The sequence below is a fragment of the Gastrolobium bilobum genome, unplaced genomic scaffold (genome assembly GCF_033153095.1).
Source record: "Gastrolobium bilobum isolate Gb01-03AN ecotype WA unplaced genomic scaffold, APGP_CSIRO_Gbil_v1 utg3268, whole genome shotgun sequence".
Classification (NCBI taxonomy): domain Eukaryota; kingdom Viridiplantae; phylum Streptophyta; class Magnoliopsida; order Fabales; family Fabaceae; genus Gastrolobium; species Gastrolobium bilobum.
This window is the reverse complement of record NW_026899992.1, coordinates 1,246,983-1,267,643: the sequence shown is the minus strand read 5'-3', so window position 1 is coordinate 1,267,643 and position 20,661 is coordinate 1,246,983. Positions and strand designations below refer to the sequence as shown.

The 20,661-nt window shown below is 36.9% G+C and overlaps 1 protein-coding gene across 4 annotated transcripts in view; it reads left to right on the top strand.

Moving 5' to 3' along the window:
- The window catches only part of LOC133294681 (uncharacterized), a 54,826-nt gene continuing 34,165 nt past the window's right edge, over positions 1-20,661 (top strand). For 2 of the 4 annotated variants that reach the window (XM_061493406.1, XM_061493404.1), the window contains exons 1-15: positions 1-187; positions 715-900; positions 1,194-1,283; positions 9,034-9,107; positions 9,261-9,420; positions 9,512-9,539; positions 9,645-9,736; positions 9,926-9,981; positions 11,558-11,612; positions 11,714-11,770; positions 11,896-11,997; positions 12,226-12,306; positions 12,408-12,460; positions 14,808-14,877; positions 15,116-15,179. In XM_061493406.1, coding sequence (XP_061349390.1) covers positions 83-187; positions 715-900; positions 1,194-1,283; positions 9,034-9,107; positions 9,261-9,420; positions 9,512-9,539; positions 9,645-9,736; positions 9,926-9,981; positions 11,558-11,612; positions 11,714-11,770; positions 11,896-11,997; positions 12,226-12,306; positions 12,408-12,460; positions 14,808-14,877; positions 15,116-15,179 — 1,273 coding nt within the window. In that variant the 5' untranslated portion in view covers positions 1-82. Of the gene's footprint in view, positions 188-714; positions 901-1,193; positions 1,284-9,033; positions 9,108-9,260; positions 9,421-9,511; positions 9,540-9,615; positions 9,737-9,925; positions 9,982-11,557; positions 11,613-11,713; positions 11,771-11,895; positions 11,998-12,225; positions 12,307-12,407; positions 12,482-12,649; positions 12,671-14,807; positions 14,878-15,115; positions 15,180-20,661 lie in introns of all 4 variants that reach the window. The other 2 variants (XM_061493405.1, XM_061493403.1) reach the window with 2 other exon arrangements.

Genomic DNA, 20,661 nt, shown 5'->3' with positions numbered 1-20,661 from the left:
GTGCTTGTCTCCCCGTGTGGTGAAATTTCAGAATAACCGATCATCCTGACAGGAGTGCTCACTCCATCGACGCACTTCCGAGATGGCTTTCATGGCGGTCTTGGAATCCGACCTCCGCTCTCTCTCAGCAGAAGCTCGCCGTCGCTATCCTGCTGTTAAAGACGGCGCAGAGCACGCAATCCTCAAGGTTACTCTTCAGTGCAGATGTCTCATCTCAAATTATTGCTTTTGAAATTGCATCTGGTTTTAGCTGCTTGTTACCTCTGAGATTCTGCTGCATTTCGATTCCATTTTTCAAATCAGAAGATTGTGCGGCAGTTTTTTTTGTTATTTTAGGAGCTGATTTTAAATTAAGGAAAATGTGACTGTATGGATTTCAATTTCCACTCCGTGGCGGTCATCACGGTTATTGAAATGGCGTGTGTCTGGTTTGAATTGTAGGCTTTAGTTTGAAGTTGCTTGGAAAATGAGGAACATGTGATTTTTTTTTTTTTTTTTCAAAATTTTGAATGATGCTCGAATAAATATTCAGGGAAGCGTGAACTATACAGAAAATTCATTGGCAGCGTTCTGAATTTATTCTGTTAGATGCAGAAGTGTGATACTAAGAAGCAGTTTTGAAAGTGTCACGTGTGTGCGCGTTTTCTCTATTTCATCTCATAGATAAAGGATGGAAATCATCAAGTCTTCACATTTCTTATTATTCACTTGCAGCTTCGTTCATTGTCAAGTCCTAGTGAAATTGCGCATAATGAGGACATATTACGAATCTTTTTGATGGCCTGTGAGGTCCGAACAGTCAAGCTTAGCATTATTGGACTTTCGTGTCTGCAGAAACTGATATCTCATGATGCTGTTTCTCCATCAGCTCTGAGGGAGATTTTATCTACACTGAAAGACGTAAGTTTAGTTAACTAGTTAGACCTAATGACGTTCTCAAAACTTTCAGTGGGATCGTTCTTTTTGGCTTTGCTCTTTGGCCATAATGATTGTGTCATAATGTTGATTTTGCGGCCTAGATATGTTTGTTTATAGAAGCTTTTCCAAATCTTATTATTTCAATGATTGAGTTTAATTATTATGGATTTGTGCAAGAGCTGGAACATGATGTTTAAGTTTCATTTTAGCGGGAAGGCTAAATCATGCATGATAAACTGCCAATCTTTATTTTTCCTGTCCTCTGACTGCTGCAGCATGCTGAAATGGGGGATGAAGGTGTTCAGCTCAAGACCCTTCAAACAGTATCAATAATATTTCAGTCACGCTTACACCCTGAAAACGAGGTAAGCTTCAACTACATGAACTATAGTGTTACTGTTTACTATATATAAACTATATTATGGCTGGACCTGGTTGTTGGCTGGTAAGCTGACTGTACTCTGTTAAATGTAATAGATCTAAATAAGGATTATGTATTGTGAGATGGACTGTATGATATAGCTAACACATTCAGATTTGACAATTTCCTGGTTGGAGTGATTGAACTTTATCCTATATTTAACTCTATTAAGAACATGTTGGGATCAATGAGTTAAAGCTGCTTACCTATAAGTCTCATTAGGATTATTGAATAAGTCAATACATGACACATTAAAATTTGAGCTATTGTTAGTAAAAATTTTATACTCTATCAATAAACAAGAAATTGGTGCGTCACTGAAGTGAGGTATTTAACTTGCTGTAGAATTTTTAACTGATATTTTAACATAAGTCATTACATGGCTCAGTTTGGAGAATGTTTACCACGATAGAGTATCAAATTGAGTACATATATAATTAGAAATTTATTTAAATAACAAAAACAACCAAGCCTTATTCCACCAGATGGGTTGGCTAAGGGATCAATCAATGCCATTGAGCTAGAAAACAATAACCCTTTTAAGCTTATATTACATTATCCTTTTATTTTTTTATTCTTTTCTGATGAAAAAAGGAAATTCCATTAGAAAGAGATAGAGTTCTTGATGTGAATCTGAGAACGATATTAAGGGGTGCAGTCCAAGTCCAATTTAGTGAAATTACGGGAGTTGAAGAAAAAGAATTCAAGGAAGTATTCAATTGGCTGATTCAAGAAATCTAGTTTAAATAAAATTTATGGCACCTTAAGGTTGACCCACATTCTCAAGAATTTTGGCTTCAAAATATTTGGCATATTTTGGAGGATAAGATTTGGGATGTGTTTCGAATTCCATTGGTTGCCAAAGCTAATTTGGTTCAGATTTAATTTGATTTTAGATTTTATCTTTTGTTTTATTTTTAATTAATTAAGATTTTATTCTGATTGCTCTAAATTAGAAAGTTTCCTTATCTTTAGGACGTAGATTGTTATTATTCTTATTTTTAGAGATTTTGTCTAAATTTTAGAAGATTTGAATTTGGATTATAATAAACCTATTTAAAGGCAAACTATCAATGAGAATACAGGACAAATATTTTATGCATAATTTTGAGAGTTTTCTCTTTGAATCCTTGACGAGTTTTCGAACTTATCGGAATTCTTCCGTGGTGTTCACCCTTCGACTTATCAAATGGATTTCCATCTGAGTTTGTGGCGTCTTTGACTATACCAAGGTTCTTACCTCTTTACTGGTAATGAGTCATGGTCTTTTTACCTTAAACTTGAACGTAGAAACGGTCTTTGGATCCTTATTCGTTGATGGGTCTCGTCGCTCTCGGCGGGGTTCATATCAGTTTTGGGGAGACAAGGTCTCCTCCAACAATGCCAAAGGCCTGAGAGCAAAAGAAAGAGGAAATAGAATACATCTACTTGAATGAGCTGCTTGATCCATTTTGTAAAATAGGTAAAGAACCCCCTTCCCTAAAAGAAATCCTTGGCTTTGATTTGGAAGGAGGCCAAGGACAGGAATCTATCTGATAGGATATAATGGTTGAAAACATTTCCTGCACTATCCTTCTACCAAAGGCACCAAACACCAATAAAACGTGCACAGTTGCTAAGGGCTTTTTAATCCATGCTTTTCCCAAAACCTTAATACTGGACAGAGAGAAAGTCTCCTAAGGTAGCAGGGGAAACCCAAAGCTTCCGAGACCCAGAAACAGCAAAGATTTGGTTTCAAAATTGCCAAGCCAATTCTATACTTAAGAACAAGTGGTTGCGTGCTTTTAAATTCCAAAACCACATCACACAAATGTCAATGTCAGGGGACAAGGTTTTATGCTGTCTCCATGCATTTGGAAGATCATTTGTCTTAATGATGGGGAGACTTTTCTAAATCCAAACAGTCGTCTGAATTTCTTCCTCCTCAAATGGCCTTTCCAAACCTATGCTTTTCCCAGCATCTGTGTAACACCAATTTACTACATTGATAAAAGGCTGGCTGGCACTGTGATGCGATGGCCTTAAAGGTTTATTCTAGAAAGCGTTCTAGGGGTACAATTGGGAATGCTGCTGACGCAACAAGGAATATTCTAGAAGAAGTTTTGGAGGGAATTAGAATGTATGAATATATTGTATTCAATTGTGTATAGAACTGTACAAAAGACCTCTATTTAAAGAGGTTAAATGACCTAATGGGTCAAGCCCAAATAACCTGCTAGAATAACAGAATAATAAATAATACAATGCTATTTAATATTATATTATTTCTAACACTCCCCCTCAAGCTGGTGCGTATATATCATAAGCTCCCACCTGGTTACATAAATGATCTATTCGGGGACCTCTCAGAGCCTTGGTGAAAACATCTGCAAGTTGATCACTGGAATTGACAAATGCTGTTTCTATCTCTCCTGATTGAATCTTCTCTCTAATAAAGTGACAGTCAATTTCTATATGTTTGGTCCTCTCATGAAGACTGGGTTAGAGGATATATGCAATGCTGCTTGATTGTCACAAATGAGCTTCATGGGTTGCTGTTCACAGAGATGTAGTTCCTTAAGCAATTGTTTTAGCCAGATGAGCTTACATGTTGCATTTCCCATTGCCCGATATTCTGCCTCTGCACTTGACCTTGCGACCACAGTTTGCTTCTTACTTTTTCAAGAGATCAAGTTTCCTCTAAGGAGAACACAATACCCCGAGGTGGATCGTCTGTCTGAAGGAGAACCTGCCCAGTCAGCATCTGAATAGCTAGATACCTTTGCATTCCCTTTATTTGTGTATAATAAACCTTTTCCTGGTGCTCTTTTGATATATCGAAGAATCTTGATAACTGCATCCCAATGGGAGTCACAAGGAGAGTCAAGAAATTGACTTGCCACACTAATTGCAAAAGAGATGTCTGGTCTTGTCACAGTAAGATAATTCAACTTTCCAACTAATTGGCGATAACGACCAGGGTCTGCCATTGGCTCCCCCTGCCCGGGTAACAGCTTAACATTAGGATCCATAGGTGTATCAATAGGTTTACATCCCAACATACCAGTCTCATCTAGAATATCCAGTGCATACTTCCTCTGACAAATGGAGATGCCCTGCCTAGACTGTGCCACTTCGATCCCTAAGAAATATCGAAGTCTGCCAAGATCTTTTGTCGGAAACTGTTTGAATAAGTACTTCCTTAACTGATCAATCCCAACTTGATCGCTGCCAGTAATAATGATGTCATCAACATAGACCAGGAGATAGATGCACTGGCCAGAAGAGCTATGCCTATAGAAGACAGAATGATCGGCTTTACTTCTGGTTAAGCCAAAGGATTGAACAACAGAACTAAAGCGACTAAACCAAGCCCGAGGGGACTGCTTCAGGCCATATAAAGGTTTACGAAGCTTACATACCATTCCAGAATTCTCCCCCTGAGCAACAAAACCTGGTGGTTGCTCCATATAAACTTCCTCTTGCAAGTCACCATGTAAGAATGCATTTTTGATATCAAGTTGTAGAAGAGGCCATTGATGAATGACAGCAAGTGCAAGAAATAGGCGAACAAATGACATCTTGGCAACAAGAGAAAAAGTATCCCCATAGTCAAGACCAAATATCTGAGTGTATCCCTTGGCCACCAAACGAGCTTTGAGGCGATCAACAGTGCCATCAGGACCAACTTTGACAGTGAATACCCATCGACAATCGACAACTGACTTTCCAGAAGTAGCATGAACAAGATCCCATGTGCCATTGGAGTGAAGTGCTTGCATTTCATCAATCATTGCTTGATGCCAACCCGGATGAGAGAGTGCTTCACCTGTGGTTTTAGGAATAGAAACAGATGAAATACTAGAAACAAAAATAAAATGTGGTGAAGAAAGTCTATCATAACTCAAGAAACTATAAAGTGGATGAGGGTTACGAGTGGATCAAATACCTTTGCGAAGGGCAATGGGAGTAATTTCTGATGGAGGATCCGGAGGGGAAGAGTCGACAGCAGCAAGCGGTGAGTCAGTAAGGGTCAAATCCGCTGGAGGCGCAGTCTGACGACGCTGATAGGTGAGAAAAGGACGGTCTTCAGGGATGGAGGCAAGGGGCCGCTCCTACGGGATAGAGTCTCCTGCAACTGGTAAAGGCAAATCAAGACAAGGAACAAGAAGAACTTGATCAACTTGTGTTATCTGAGATGTGATAGAATGAAAAGGTTGTTGATCAAGGAGAGTGACATTAGCCGAGACAATATAACGCTTGAGATCAGGAGAGTAGCAACGATACCCTTTTTGAAAAAGAGTATATCCAAGGAAAATACACTTGACGGCTTTGGATGTTAATTTATTTTTTCTTGGAGTAAGATCATGAAGAAAGCAGTTACATCCAAATACATGTGGAGACAGAGGATAGGAAGGTGCTCCTGGAAATAAAACACTATGTGGAACTTCGTTATTGAGTACGGAAGAGGGCATGCGATTGATGAGAAAGCAAGAGGTGATTATAGCATCTGCCCAAAAACGAAGTGGAACATTCATATGAATTAGTAGGGTACGAGCAGTTTCAACCAGATGTCGATTCTTACGTTCGGCCACTCCATTTTGTTGTGGAGTGTGTGGACAAGTGATATGGTGTAACGTCCCACTTTTCTCCAAAAAATTAGAAAACTCAAGAGACACATAATCTTTTGCATTATCACTGCGCAAAATTTGAATAGAAGCACCAAATTGAGTATTTATCTCAGCACAATTTTTTTGATAAATTGAAAATAATTCAGAACGATTTTTCATTAAATAAACCTAAGTGCAACGAGAGAAATCATCAATAAAGGTGACAAAATATTGAAAACCCAAAATAGACATTGTTCGACTCGGACCCCAAATATCAGAATGAACAATAGAAAAAGGATCATTAGCTCTTTTATTGACTCTATTAGCAAAGGAGGAGCGAATGTGCTTTTCTTGCTGACAAGAATGACAGTTTAAAGACTTAAGACTGGATAAAAAGGGAACCATATGCTATAGCTTGGAGAGGCTTGGATGACCCAGACGGCTGTGAATTAGCTCAGGAGTCTCTGTGAGAGAACATGCTACTGGAGAAGGTGATGCAATCAGATAGTAGAGACCTCGTGACTCAATGCCCGCTCCAATCGTATTTCCCGTACCTGAATCCTGCATAGAAAAGGATTGTTTAGAGAAGGTAAAAGTACATGAAAGAGAATGAATCAACTGACTAACAGAGATTAAATTAAAAGGAATGCCAGGTATATAATAAACAGAACTCAAAGTTAAAAGGGGAGTTGGGTTGGCTTCCCCAATTCCACGAGCAGGAGCCTCAGTGCCATCAGCAAGAGTGACAGAGGGTAGGTTATTAGAATAAAAAAGTGAAGTGAAGAGATCTTTATTACTACAAAGATGATGAGTAGCACCTGAGTCTATTATCCAGGGTCCAAGAGATGATTGATAAAAACAAGCAACATGATTACCAATGTCTTGAGTAGGATGCTGAGAAGGAACTATCTTGAGAAGTGCCTCATAGTCGGCACTTGAAAGAGTTACTAATCCAGTAGCAGGTGGTGTAGCATCAGTTTGAGCAAAGTTGGCAGTCGGTAGCTTCAAATGAGGGTACTTCCTATAGCAGCGTTCTTCAAAATGCCCAAGATTCCGATAATAATTGCAACGAGGCCTCTGTCTGCGGCCACGTCAGCGACCGCGTCCACTGTTCCAATTGGAATCACTGGCCCGAGAAAAGAATGGAGATGGGATAGTACTGGAGATGATGCCAGTAGTGTTTTTGGACACATTACTTGAGCCCTCCGTCACAAAAATAAAAGAGATGACCAGATCTGAAAATAGGAGAGGAAGGTGAGTTGTTCTGTCTCAGAATGGCCGAAAAGATGCGTGAACAGCAAAACTGTACGGACGCGATGAACAGTAAAACTGCACGGACTGTTCGGACGGTGAACAATGAAATTTGTATGGACTGTACAGACGGTGAACAGTGAAATCTGTACGGACTGTACGGATGCAGTGAGCAGTACTTTTTTTTTAAAAAAAAAAAAAACCCCGCGTGAACATTGTAGAACCAAGCTGGAGGAAGGAGAGAACGCCTAAGCAGTGGGCTTAGGGTTTTAGCGGAAGCGAAAATTCTCAGAACAAAGAGCTCTGGTACCAAATTAGAATGTATGAATATATTGTATTCAATTGTGTATAGAACGGTACAAAAGACCTCTATTTAAAGTGGTTAAATGACCTAATGGGCCAAGCCCAAATAACCTGCTAGAATAACAGAATAATAAATAAGACAATGCTATTTAATATTATATTATTTCTAACAGAGGGCAATTCTGTTAGAGCTGTTAGTAGAGAGAGGGGAGGGAATAATGATGTGGCAGGAGGTTGAGGAAATTATATGAGCCAGGTACTAGCAAAGAGAGATTCAGACTGGAATTGGGACCTGGATTTGGGACAGATCATCACCTCTCTAACGTGTTGAGATTATATTTTCTCTTTTACTGTAATTGTAGCTGGTAGTGGAGATCTGAATTGTAATTGCGTTAATTTTCTGCAGATAGTTTCCTTTCTGTTTGGTTTGTAAATTCAGTTTCTATGATATAAAAAAAATTCCAGAAAGCATTCTTTCTGGGTCAAAAATCCCTGTTCTTCTTTTCTGTTCTTGCATTTTTCTGATCCAGTTGTATCACACTGTTTCCTTTCCCTGAAATAATCTTATAAAATGTAGTTATTCCAAGTCAATATTCCTATGATCTCTATGACTCTTATTAACTCTTCCTTCCTCTACTTCCAACTTCTTAATCAAAATTACGCCTTCTGCTTGCATCCCTGTTAAAAATCCTGGAATTTGCATCTCCTTCTCGTCCCTTTTAAGTCTAGTCTTTTACCTCTACCTTGTTTCCTCTTTGGAGAGAAGTTCCTGAAACTTATAGGCAGAGAAGCTAACTTGGCTTGTAGATCCTCAGGCACATCAATTGCACTAGCTAACAAGTCTGAAGAAGCTATATCATTTACTGCTTTATGTTTTTTACTCTCAATTCACCAAAAAGATATTTATTCCACACTTTGAATTTTTCTAAAATAAATTAAAAATGAATTAAATGAGATATGTATTAACAAGAGAAAAATTACGTAAAATTAAATAAAAGCATTCTAATAAATTTGATTTTTTTCCAAGTTGGACTACATGGAAGGGATGTGTGAAAGTAGACGCTGAACCTACTGCCCGAAGTGCCAAATGATCATATTCCACCTGAACTAGTATATATTCATCTTAGCTGTATAGGTTGTCCATACTTTGCACAAAATCCAGTATAAGCAAAAGGTTGAATGGTAATTCATTAATTTTATTTTATTGTGTGCAGATTCTGTACGCTTTTGCACTTAGAAAGAGACGAACCTTGTGTAATAAAAATTATCTAAAGATGGTTCATTTGGTTTTATGGTTAAATTCTTTATACACCTGGGGCATTCGGGGAACTGGCAGTTGGACAAACCATGTGGTGCAGCATCCAGCCAAATGGCCAAATCATTATGTGATTACTGAAAATACTAATAAAAAAGGATATGGGAGGCTAGTTTCATGATATTATGCTTTCCTAGATTTGTTCGATTTCAATGTTTGTATCTGAAAAATAGACAGACTGGAATCACCTTTGTGTGTGTGTCTGACTTGTTATCAATATATCCTTTTAATTTCAGGATACTATGTCTCAAGCTCTTGGTATCTGTCTCAGGCTTCTTGAAAACACTCGATCTTCTGATAGTGTTCGCAAGTAAGCTTATATATATTATCATGTTGTGATTCAGCAAGCTTTTCTCCATGTAACCTTTGTCCGTGTTATGTCCTTCATCAGTTGCTTTATGTTTCTAAAGATTTAAATATTTTTCCCTTTTATTTATATGTGTACTATGCAATTGCTTTGCAGTACTGCTGCAGCTACCTTCAGGCAAGCTGTGGCCTTGATTTTCGATAGGGTAGTTTTGGCTGAGTCTCTTCCTGCCAGCAAATTTGGTTTTGGAGGTCAGCTCTCTCGGACAAGTTCAGTTACTGGTGATGTTAACCGTAGCATCAATTTGTCTGAGTATGTTTTCCCCCTTGTGGTTCCGGATCACTGTTCTTTTATTCTTTTTCGTAGATGAAAGTGGGTATGTTACTTGATTTTGCATATTATTAGAGGGGCCTGTTGATAAGGACTTATTTAATGGTGTTGTCTCAAGTTGACTGCTTAACTCTCAGGATTTTAACTAATACAGTGATACCATGTTCATAATCGTGCACAGCTCACTAGATCATAATTCTGCTTCTGGAGGGCCTGCTGTGATGAGGGAGACTTTAACTGAAACTGGAAAACTTGGGCTGCGCTTGCTTGAAGACCTGACATCTCTTGCCGCAGGTGGATCTGTATGTGATTATTTGGAACTACTTTTTTTCTCCCCGTAGCATTAGATCCATTTTGTTGGAATTTCTTGTCTGTGAGTATTTAGAAACTCGTTTAGGTGCTCATTTGTATTTATTCATGCATTTAATGATGATTCTGATATTCTTTAAAAATTCTTACCGGATGACATCAACTTCCTATATATTCTACAGGCGATTTGGCTACGTGTTAATATTCTTCAGAGGACATTTGCACTTGATATTCTTGAGTAAGAAATATTTTTCAACATGTGGTATATGTCATTTGCAGATTCTCATGCAATCAGATATTTGAATGAGATACCTGGAATCAGTTATCTATTCCTTGTGCTCTTCGTTTAAATGTCATTTAAGTGAACCATGATTGACATTTATAATTTTTTTAATCAAAATAAATGTTTGAAGTAGATAACATCTTACTAATTTGATACATCATTTTTTTATTCTATTATGTCTTTCTTTCTTGTTTGAAAATAGAAGTGCTTGCGTTTCTTATTCACTGAAGAAAAGTAGGAAAACAAAATATGTTGCAACATGAAAGTAATAAGCTGCAAAATAGCTTGTGTGATTTATAAATATTTTAAGGTATTAATTTAATAATTTATTTTAAATTCATTTACTGATTGCATTTATGTTTTCTGCTGTATGGAGAATCTGTTGGTCTATAATGCATAAAGTTTGGAAATTTCGGATGAATAAATAAATTGAAAATAAATAGAAGTGTCTGGCTAAACGTTCCTTTTCTTTGTTACTCGGTGCTAGAGGTTTGATATATGTTAAGCTTACAGGCTGAAAAAGTTGCTTGTTATGAAGTCCAGCTGCTATTGATGCTTGATGTCATTTCTTTATGATGATAGCTATCTCTTTGGAAAGATGCAATTTGCGGGACAGCTACATTACATTGCATTTATGAGCCACTTGTTTTACACACAAATTTTTCTTTCATTTTTCTATTTAGGAGGAAATTGCCTCCACCCCTCAGAGATGTACTTTCTATCCTTCCTTTCTAATAATATATTTTTGTCAAAACAAAGAGAGAGGATACTTTTTGACTTTCTTAACACAGGGTGTATGGTCCATGTTGGTGTCACATCATATTCTAAATTTCTAATGTTTTTGGCTATTTAAATTTGGCTGCATATAGATAATGCTGATTGGACTCTAACATACATCCTCTACTTTTTAGATATGATATGTCACATATCCAATTGCGTATGTAGCTACAATTTGTTCTGTAAATTGAAAATAACATCTAAATTAGATGACTGGAATGCTTTAGAGGTACAAATTAAATTATTGGTTTATCTGTTGATTAGTTCTTATTATACAATTTATGACTTATGAGCTATTTGCATTGGGTTTGTTTCCTTTATTTTTATTTTTTTTGCTTCAAAATGGTTTATAACACACCTCATGCAGTCGTTCGTCCTCTAATAGAATCTTTTCACTAGTACTTTATTTTCTTATGATGTCATAGTCTACCATGGCATGAGGCTTCTTGTTTTCATTAGCCTTCGACTTATTAGACTACAATTTATTAGACTACAATTCATTAGTCTACAATTTATTAGACTTTTGAAAGTCTAATAAATTGTTTTAGTTAGTTATACATTCACTTGTTTCAACTTACATCACTTATCAAATCATTGCCATTTATATTATAGTATTGTACAGATTAGGTCATCTTAATGGTTTTGAATTGGCTACACCACGGTGGTGACTTCTATTTAATTGTTCTATTGAAACAATATATGAATCTGCATTGCCCTTCAATCTTCATTATGATAATCTGGACATCTTTTACAGGTTCATTTTGTCCAATTATGTGGCTGTTTTCCAAACCTTGTTGCCCTATCAACAGGTGAATATGTTTATTGTAACCATTGTTGCTGCTCTTTACTTTAATGATGCTACCATATCATTTGTTCTTTTATGTTAATATATTTGTTCAAAACTTGTTAGGCTTTACAACGGCAGATATGTTCACTTCTCATGACTTCACTCCGTACCAATGCTGAGGTAATTAGTGCCCTGAAACACGTAGTATGAATCTATGATGACTCTGTTTAACCATTGAGATTCTTTATTCCTGTCATTCAAGTGTATAAAGGATACTTTTCATAATTCTTTAATATATTAATCAGCTTGAAGGAGAAACTGGTGAGCCTAGCTTTTGTCGTTTGGTCTTGCGCTCAGTTGCTCATATTATAAGGCTTTACAGTTCTTCCCTTATCACTGAATGTGAGGTAAGTTTTCTATTTCCTTTTCCATCATGTCACTCAGCTCATTCCAATTCATATATGCAAATACTCAGTGCAGATTTCTTTTTCTGGGTTTGGTTTGGGGGATAAATTTGGTAACTGCATGATGTTACGTACGCTAAGCATGTAAAGCTTTTATTATGTCATGTCATAATATATTTTAGATAGCATCTCAACAAAACTGACAGATGCTAATTTTTCTTTTATGTGCAGGTTTTTCTTAGTATGTTACTAAAGGTTACTTTTCTTGACTTGCCATTATGGCATCGGATTCTTGTTCTTGAGATTTTGAGGGTAATGTAGATGTGCAGTATTATTCTTTTTAAATTTCTTTCATGAGTTTTTGAATTACTCTGTAAATCTTTAACCTAACAACTAGAAATGGTGGTGTGTAGGGATTTTGTGTCGAGGCACGGACATTGCGGATTCTTTTCCAAAATTTTGATATGTATGTTCAATATATATGTGTGTGTGTGTATGTGTATATATTTCATTTAATGATATTGTGCATAATGCTAGGAGGCATTGGTTTATTGGTATGCCTCATAACTATTGTTCTGTCCTACTAGTATGTGTGTCTAACCTTGCCGTGATAGATTACTGCTAATTGGCCCCATTGAAAATTTTAAAGATTTAGATTTAACATAGAATTGGGGAAGTCTATAGAAGATACAACTAAACCCAGCATGTTTACATAATCAAGAAACTGATAGAACTTTTGTAAAAGGGAGTAAATCGTAGTTGAGGATATGCACATTGTGAAGCCTTTATGACAATTTTATGCAATTCTTTGGTGCATATGGGCATTTGAATGCTTGGGTCTTTAAGGGTGTCTCTTTGCCTCTATACTCATTATGGGATAGGATAATATATGTGGCTTCTCTTTGGTGTTCTACCCATTGATGTTTTAAAGGAGTGACCATTTCTGACATGCAGGGAGATTGGGCAGCCTTGCTACATTCTTTATTTTTTCATATTTCTTGTAGTAATAGCATAGTTGTCAGCAGCAGTTAGCGGACGACCCCGAAAATGGTATAGCGGTGTAGCGGGTAGCGGTATTGCCGCTACGGTGAAGTATTAATTCCACATATATTATACTAACAGTCAAGAAACGAGGCAACACCGCTTTTAGTATTAATGCTTAAACATAAGAAGTCACACAAAATCAAACACATAATTCCACAATCAATGTCAAATACAAGGAACATAAAGGAAGGATCCAAAACTAAACACAAATGAACAATAAAATTGTCAAATAGTCAAGTACAAGAAGTGAACTATTGAAGAAAATCATCATCATCTCCGGATTCTCCATCAAATTCCAACATGGGAGTGGTGTAGCGGGTAGCGGTATTGCAGCTACGCTACGCCGCTATCTTCCGCTACGGCCAATGTTGCGTAGCGTCGCGGTTTGTAGCGGCCGACCGCCGCTACCCGCTTCGGTAGCGGTTTAGCGGCGCTACAGGCCGCTACTGACAACCTAGAGTAGTAGTATGATATCTTTTCCTCTGGATTCTGGAAATTTGAACCTTCCCTTTTTTCTCTCTTATAAAATTCCTATGTCTTTAAGAAAAAGATAAAAGGACACAAATATGACTGTTTGACTGACTAATATAGTTCTTTAGTTCTGATTGACTGCAAGAAATGGACCATATGTCATATATAAATTTATAATGCATGAAGAGACATGAAATAGAATTCAAATTTTTGTTACCAATTGGGTTATATTTGGATGTTTCATAGAGTTTCCTTTGGTTGGTATTTGGTAAGTCATAAAATCTGCTCTTTAGTAAGGCAGTTTTCAATCCTGGACAGGAGAACTACTTAATTTTTGGTAGTCTATAGTATACTTGAAATTTGAAAATATTGAATTGTGCTTCCCTAGCCTTCCAGATGGTGGTATAAGATTACTTTTTAGTTTCCTATTAACATAAATTCTGATTGTTGACCAGCAACTGCTAAAATAAGATTACTTGGTCATCTAAGGACTTTCCATAAGTGTGACCAACCGCATCCTCTTTTTAGTTTACTGTTTAACTTTTGTCTTGATGAAACAATTCGGCAATGTTATTGATAGGTTCTGGTATTAATAGTGTTAAACAGTAGGAGCAATCTCCAATTACCCATATAGGAATCAGAGAATAAAGGGACAAGTATGGAAAATAGAAAGAAGAAAATCAGAGAGGCAAGGTGCTACCTCTGCTCAAATGGCCTAAAGGCCCTAAACCACCCAAACTACCCAGATGATGTGATGCCCCTTCCTCATCTTCTCTGTCCATCATATTCATGCTCCAGCCCATGATTCCAGTACCCTTTGCACCAATCCTTACATTTGGTTAGACCTCTCTCTGGTCCTTTATAACAGAATCCTCCACTACTCATTACCTATTCTGCCGCCGACCTTCCCTTTCTTCTTTCTATGGTATACATGAATCGGAGACCCATTTGTTGGAGGAACATTAGTTATCAAGATTCAATATACTTCCATCAGTTATATGAAACTTCCACATAGTATTATAGTATATTCAGTACCATGGGCATAAGAAAATTTATAATTGTGCTTTCTTTTACGAGGTTAGTGGTGGTCACTTGATGTAGTGCAAAAATATGTTGAAGTTTAGTACCATATCCAAATCTTTTGTGTTCTTCTCTCATCAATTACTTATTTGTCATTGATAAAGCCATAATCATAATTATTGTATATGACAATCTCTGGTGTAAAGATATATGGATTAAAAGAACATGACCTTAGTTCATTGTTATGTATTCATTGCTGCTATCCATTGGCATCGTAGGAACCCTAAGAATACAAATGTTGTGGAGGGAATGGTCAAAGCTCTTGCTAGGGTTGTTTCAAATGTACAGGTATGATTTTGTCAGCATATTCTTCCATTCTTTTTTCACAGTCATTTGGTCATGGTACAAAGAATAATTGAATGGTATAACTCTGGTTGTTTTGTTTTGAATACTTCCTGCTTTCTTCAGCTGACTATAATGCGTCTTTTCATCAAACTTTTAATTAACATGCATAGACTATGGAACATAGAGTCTCTGTCCTTTGTGTAGATTTGAAAATACGTTTTGAATTTGATGCATTCTGTAGTTTCAAGAATCAAGTGAGGAGAGCCTGGCAGCTGTTGCAGGAATGTTTAGTAGCAAAGCCAAAGGTATTTATTTTCATATTTAAGTTGAACAATTTTGTTGAGATGTATATCTTCTTTTTGAAGTCAAATATTTGTTTTGACTCCCTTTATATACCCAGAGTTTCATATTGAGCTCATAGTGGGAAGTCTGACAGTAATCCTATAGGGAGATTTCTTTTGTTCAGTCTATTTTGGATTATACGTTAATATCATTTCCTGTTTTCAGAAATTGCTTGTTAGATATTATGCCAATTCTTCTTTAATTATTCTGTTCCTAAGGTTTTATTTTTATTTTGGAATTGTGGTTTTTCATATCTTAGCACATATAGCTGATGAGGGCGAGCCTTAGAGCAAGTGGTGAGGTTGCTCCTTTTGATCAGAATGTTATGGGTTCAAGTCTAAGAGACGGTCTTTTGGCAAAAATCCAAAAGTAAGGCTGTATACAATCAGCCCTCACCCTAATCATAACAAAGTTAGGGAGCCTTTGTGCACCAGGATTATGCTTAACACATCTAGCTGATAGCTCTTATGTGCTGATGCTTATGTTTTCTGCTCTTTGTATATTTTGTTGTTTGGCTTCTTTGAACTCCTCTATTTATTCTCTTGAATTCTTATTTTATTTTTGGAAATTAATCAAACTATTAAAACCTATTTGACCTAATGATTCAGAGCTCATGTCTGGCCACCTTTAGGTTAGTTTAGTTTGCTGGAATGATTTTTGTGTAAATGATTTTTTGTTTTATAAAATAAGAAGTTTATTGAGATGAAGAGAAGGAATTGGAAAGAGTGAGGAGGATAAGGGATCCTCTTAAACAAAAGAATAAAACATAAAACAAACATGAAAAAGAAGATTAATGTAAATATGTAACAGCTTCCCAATCCCTCGACATATCTGTTTGAGGAAACCCCGTAAAAAAGGCCATGAGCTGCACCAAATAGACACCAACACTAGAAAAAAAGATTTGTATATTATTGAATTGTATCATATTTGTACAAGAGTTTTCTATTTAAAAAGACTAAAAAACCTAATGGGCTAAGCCCAAATACACTTATAGAGTATTATAACTATTACAAAATAATACTAAAATAATTCTAATATTTACAATACTCCCCCTCAAGCTGAGGAATGGATATTTATCATTCCCAGCTTGGTAGTAAGTTTTTGAAATCTATTATTAGGAAGACCCTTAGTTAAGACATCAGCCAGTTGACGAACAGAAGGAATATATGGAGTAGTGATCAGTCCACTGTCTAATTTCTCTTTAATGAAGTGGCGATCAATCTTAATATATTTGGTTCGATCGTGTTGAACTGGATTGTGGGCTATACAGATAGCTGACTTGTTATCACAAAGTAACTTCATAGATCCTTTACACCTCACCTTGAGATCATTGAGAATGATTTTCAGCCATAATAACTCACAGATACCTTGAGCCATAGCTCGACATTCTGCTTTTGCACTTGATCTAGCAACCACATTTTGCTTTTTACTTCTCCATGTTATAATATTTCCACAAAGGAACATACAATAGCTCGAAGTAGACCGTCAGTCAGTCACGGATCCAGCATAATCGAAGTCTGTATAAACTTCTAAAGATAGGTTTTTTCTTCTCTGGAACAATAGTCCTCTACCTGGTGTGCCTTTCATATATTGGAGAATCTTGTCCACAGCTCGCAAGTGTTTCTCCCCCGGATCATGCATAAATTGACTAACAACACTAACTGCATAAGCTAGATCAAGTCTAGTATGAGCTAGATATATCAGTCTTCCCACTATTCGTTGATATTGTCCTTTGTCAACTGGAGAGCTCTCATTTGCACTTCCTAGTCTGTGATTTTGCTCAATCAGAGTACTGGAAAGTTTACACCCAAGTTTTCCTGCTTCTTTAAGGAGGTCAAGAACATACTTCCTTTGACAAATAAATATCCCTTGCTTTGAATGAGCTACTTCTATCCAAAGAAAATATCTCAGTTTTCCAAGATCTTTAACTTCAAATTCAGCTGTCAGTCTTTTTTTCAGAGCATATTTCTCACTATTTCATCCCTTGTTATAATAATGTCATCAACATAAACTAGAAGGATATTGGTCTTACCTTCCTGAGAATGTTTAAAGAAAAGTGTATGATTCCCTTGGCTTTGCTTGTATCCCAATGAAAGCATAACTTTGATAAATCTTCCAAACCAAGCATGCGGGGATTGCTTCAAGCCATACAACGTCTTCTTTAACCTGCAAACTTTATTATCTCCATTTGTAGAGTTAAATCCTGGTGGAATCTCTATGTAAAACTCCTCTTCTAATTCACCATTGAGGAAGGCATTTTTCACATCAAATTGATTCAAATCCCAGCTAAAATCAGCAGCGAGGGACAATAGAACTCTTACAGTGTTCATTTTAGCCACTGGAACAAATATTTCTTCGTAATCAATGCCATATGTCTGTGTGTATCTTTGACTACCAATCGAGTTTTATACCTCTCAAGAGTTCCATCAGAATTATACTTCGAAGTATACACCCATCTTCACTCTACTGTCCTTTTTCCATTTGGCCTGGCAACAACTTCTCATTTATTATTCTTCTCCAATGCATTCATCTCCTAATGCATGGCTTGAACCCAATTATCATCATTTAATGCTTAATGTACTGATTTCGGGATTGAAATGGAGTCAAGTGCTGTAATAAAACTTCTATGCTGCATAGAGAGATTCTTAGATGAGACAAAATGAGAAATATGGTATTGGGTACAAGACATTTCACCTTTCCTTACAGCAATGGGTAAGTCATCAGAATTAATATCAGGCTCAAGAATAAAAGAAGTAGTGGGTTCAGTACTTACCAGCGGTTTAGGCGATTGCAATTGCTGGTGGGGCAGTGTGGGTTGTTTCTTCCTTTGGTACAACAGTTCGGGTGTCCTAGCTTTGCGTACTTTTGTCTATCAATAGGAGGCATATCACATGAGGAATCAGATGAATTTTCAGCCTCAGCAATTAAGTCTTCCTTTTCATTGTCATGTAGTGTAACTACTGGAGTGGAAGATGCAGGTAACAGAAAGGGAGATTCAGACTTGAAGAAAATGGATGAAGCTTCTATACTATTCTCCCCCTGAAGTTGAGGGTGTAGAAAGTAACACTCAGATTCATGGAAGCTAACATCCATAGAGACAAAGAATTTACGATATGGGGGGTGGTCACATTTGTATCCTTTCTTGTTGGGAGCATAACCAAGGAAGACACACTTAAGAGCTCTAGGCTATATTTTACTCCGATGTTGTTTATGGATATGGACGAAGGCAACACATCCAAAGATACGAGACTGGAGACTTTGCATAATTGGAACAGAAGGGAAAAAAAGAGGTCATGAGATCAACAGGATTTACATGGCCAAGGACTCTGGAAGGCAGACGGTTAATCAAATAGGCTGCAGTTAATAAGGCTTCTCCCCAGTAAGAGTTGGGTATAGGTGTCTGAAACAATAATGCTCTAGTGACTTCAAGCAAATGTCGATTTTTTCTTTCAGCAACCCCATTCTGTTGAGGGGTATCCACGCATGTGAGCTCATGAATCATACCCTTATTTGAAACAAATTGTGACAGACGCTGGTTGACATACTTCGTACCATTGTCAGATCTTAATCGCTTAATACTTTTACCAAGCTGTGTCTCGATCATTTGATAAGATCGAATAAACAATTTTGGTACTTCTGACTTATCTTTCATCAAGAATATCCATGTCACCCGAGTGCAATCATCAATAAAAGAAACAAATTACCTAGCACCTGAAATATTATGTACTTTATAAGGGCTCCAAACATCCGAATGGATAAGAGTAAAGGATTCAATACTCTTTATTGAACTTGAAGGAAAGGGCACACGGTGGTGTTTCACAAGCTCACAAAATCACAATGGAAGGAATCAATTGACTGATTCTTAAACAAAGAAGGAAACATTGACTTCAATAAGCCAAATGACGGGTTCCCCAGGCGTTTGTGATGAAGCCAAATCTGTGGGAATGAAGAAGATGGGTGATGACTCATCAATAATTGATTCCCGGTATCGCTTGTAGCATGCTGTGGAATGAGATAGTACAACTCACCCTGCTCCTTAGCAACTCCAACCGTCCTCCCTGTGGTGATATCCTGAATAACACAATTGGTAGGAAAAAAAGTGACAACACAATTCATGTCAGTTGTAAGCTTATAAGTGGAGATAAGATTGGTAGAGAGCTGAGGAACATAAAGAATTTTTTTTAAAAAATAAAGAAGGTTGAATTTGAATGTTACCAGAACCCACAACTGATTTGTGGGATCCATCAGCTACAACTATAGTACGGATACCACTAGTAGGGTGATATGAAAGAAAAGAATCAGCTAGACAGGTCATATGATCAGTTGCACCAGAATCCATAATCCATGAATTTTTTAAATCAGTGCAAGATGTGAGAAGAGATATAGGGTGTGTGATCTTATCAAACATAGTCGATCAGAACAGTAAAATAAAATAAATTTCTCTTCCCTTTTTTTTCTCCTTGATGAACAGAGTATGCGTGAACAGTACCGATGAACAGTGCCGGTGAACAGTGCATGTGAACAGTACGCGTAAACAGTACCGGTAAACAATATGTTTTTTTTTTTTTCCTGAGCTGTTCTGGTCGTTTGATAAAAAAGAAATCTCCGTAGAATGATAGATTGAGAAAGCAGAGTGAAACAGGAGTCCTCACAGTCCAAAAGGTTCCCGAATTTTTTTTTTCAGGTGGCGGAGAGAGGCATATAGGGTTTGGTTTTTAGAGGCAGTGATTTGCTGAAGTAGAGCCCTCAGAATCGAGAGCTCTGATACCAACTAGAAAAGAAGATTTTTATATTATTGAATTGTATAATATTTGTACAAGAGTTCTCTATTTAAAGAGACTAAAAAACCTAATGGGCTAAGCCCAAATACACTTATAGAGTATTCTAACTATTACAAAATAATAATAAAATAATTCTAATATTTACATTACCAACCCACCTAATCATATACCAACTCCCAAGTGGTCAAAAAGAAACCTCCTATTGTTCCGATGGAGAGAAGAACCTATGATTAGCTTTTCGGGAAATTTCCAAACGAACAATTTCAACGAAATCTTTCAATTTCTTATTGTACTATGTTCAACTCTATGTATTCCTCTTAAAGATATGTGAGTTCTGCTCTAACCAAATACTCACATTGCCATAAAGAATTAGCCTCTTTACTTCTGCCAAAAACATGGCATCTAACCATTAAAAATTGGTCCTGGGATCTAGGACACAGCCAACAGTCACCGTAAGGGCCAAATAAAAGTGCCATAAAGTAATGGCAGTAGAAAAAATGTAAGAACATGCAAGGTACAGATTCTGAGCAGATCAAAGACTTAGAGGAAGCTTTGGATTTCCACGACAGTTTATCAAGATGAAGAATATCCGCCGTTTTTTTTTTTTAAATTTTTAGAAGAAGAAAGGTTTTCCTATTCAGGGAATGAGTGAGGAGCTGAAAAA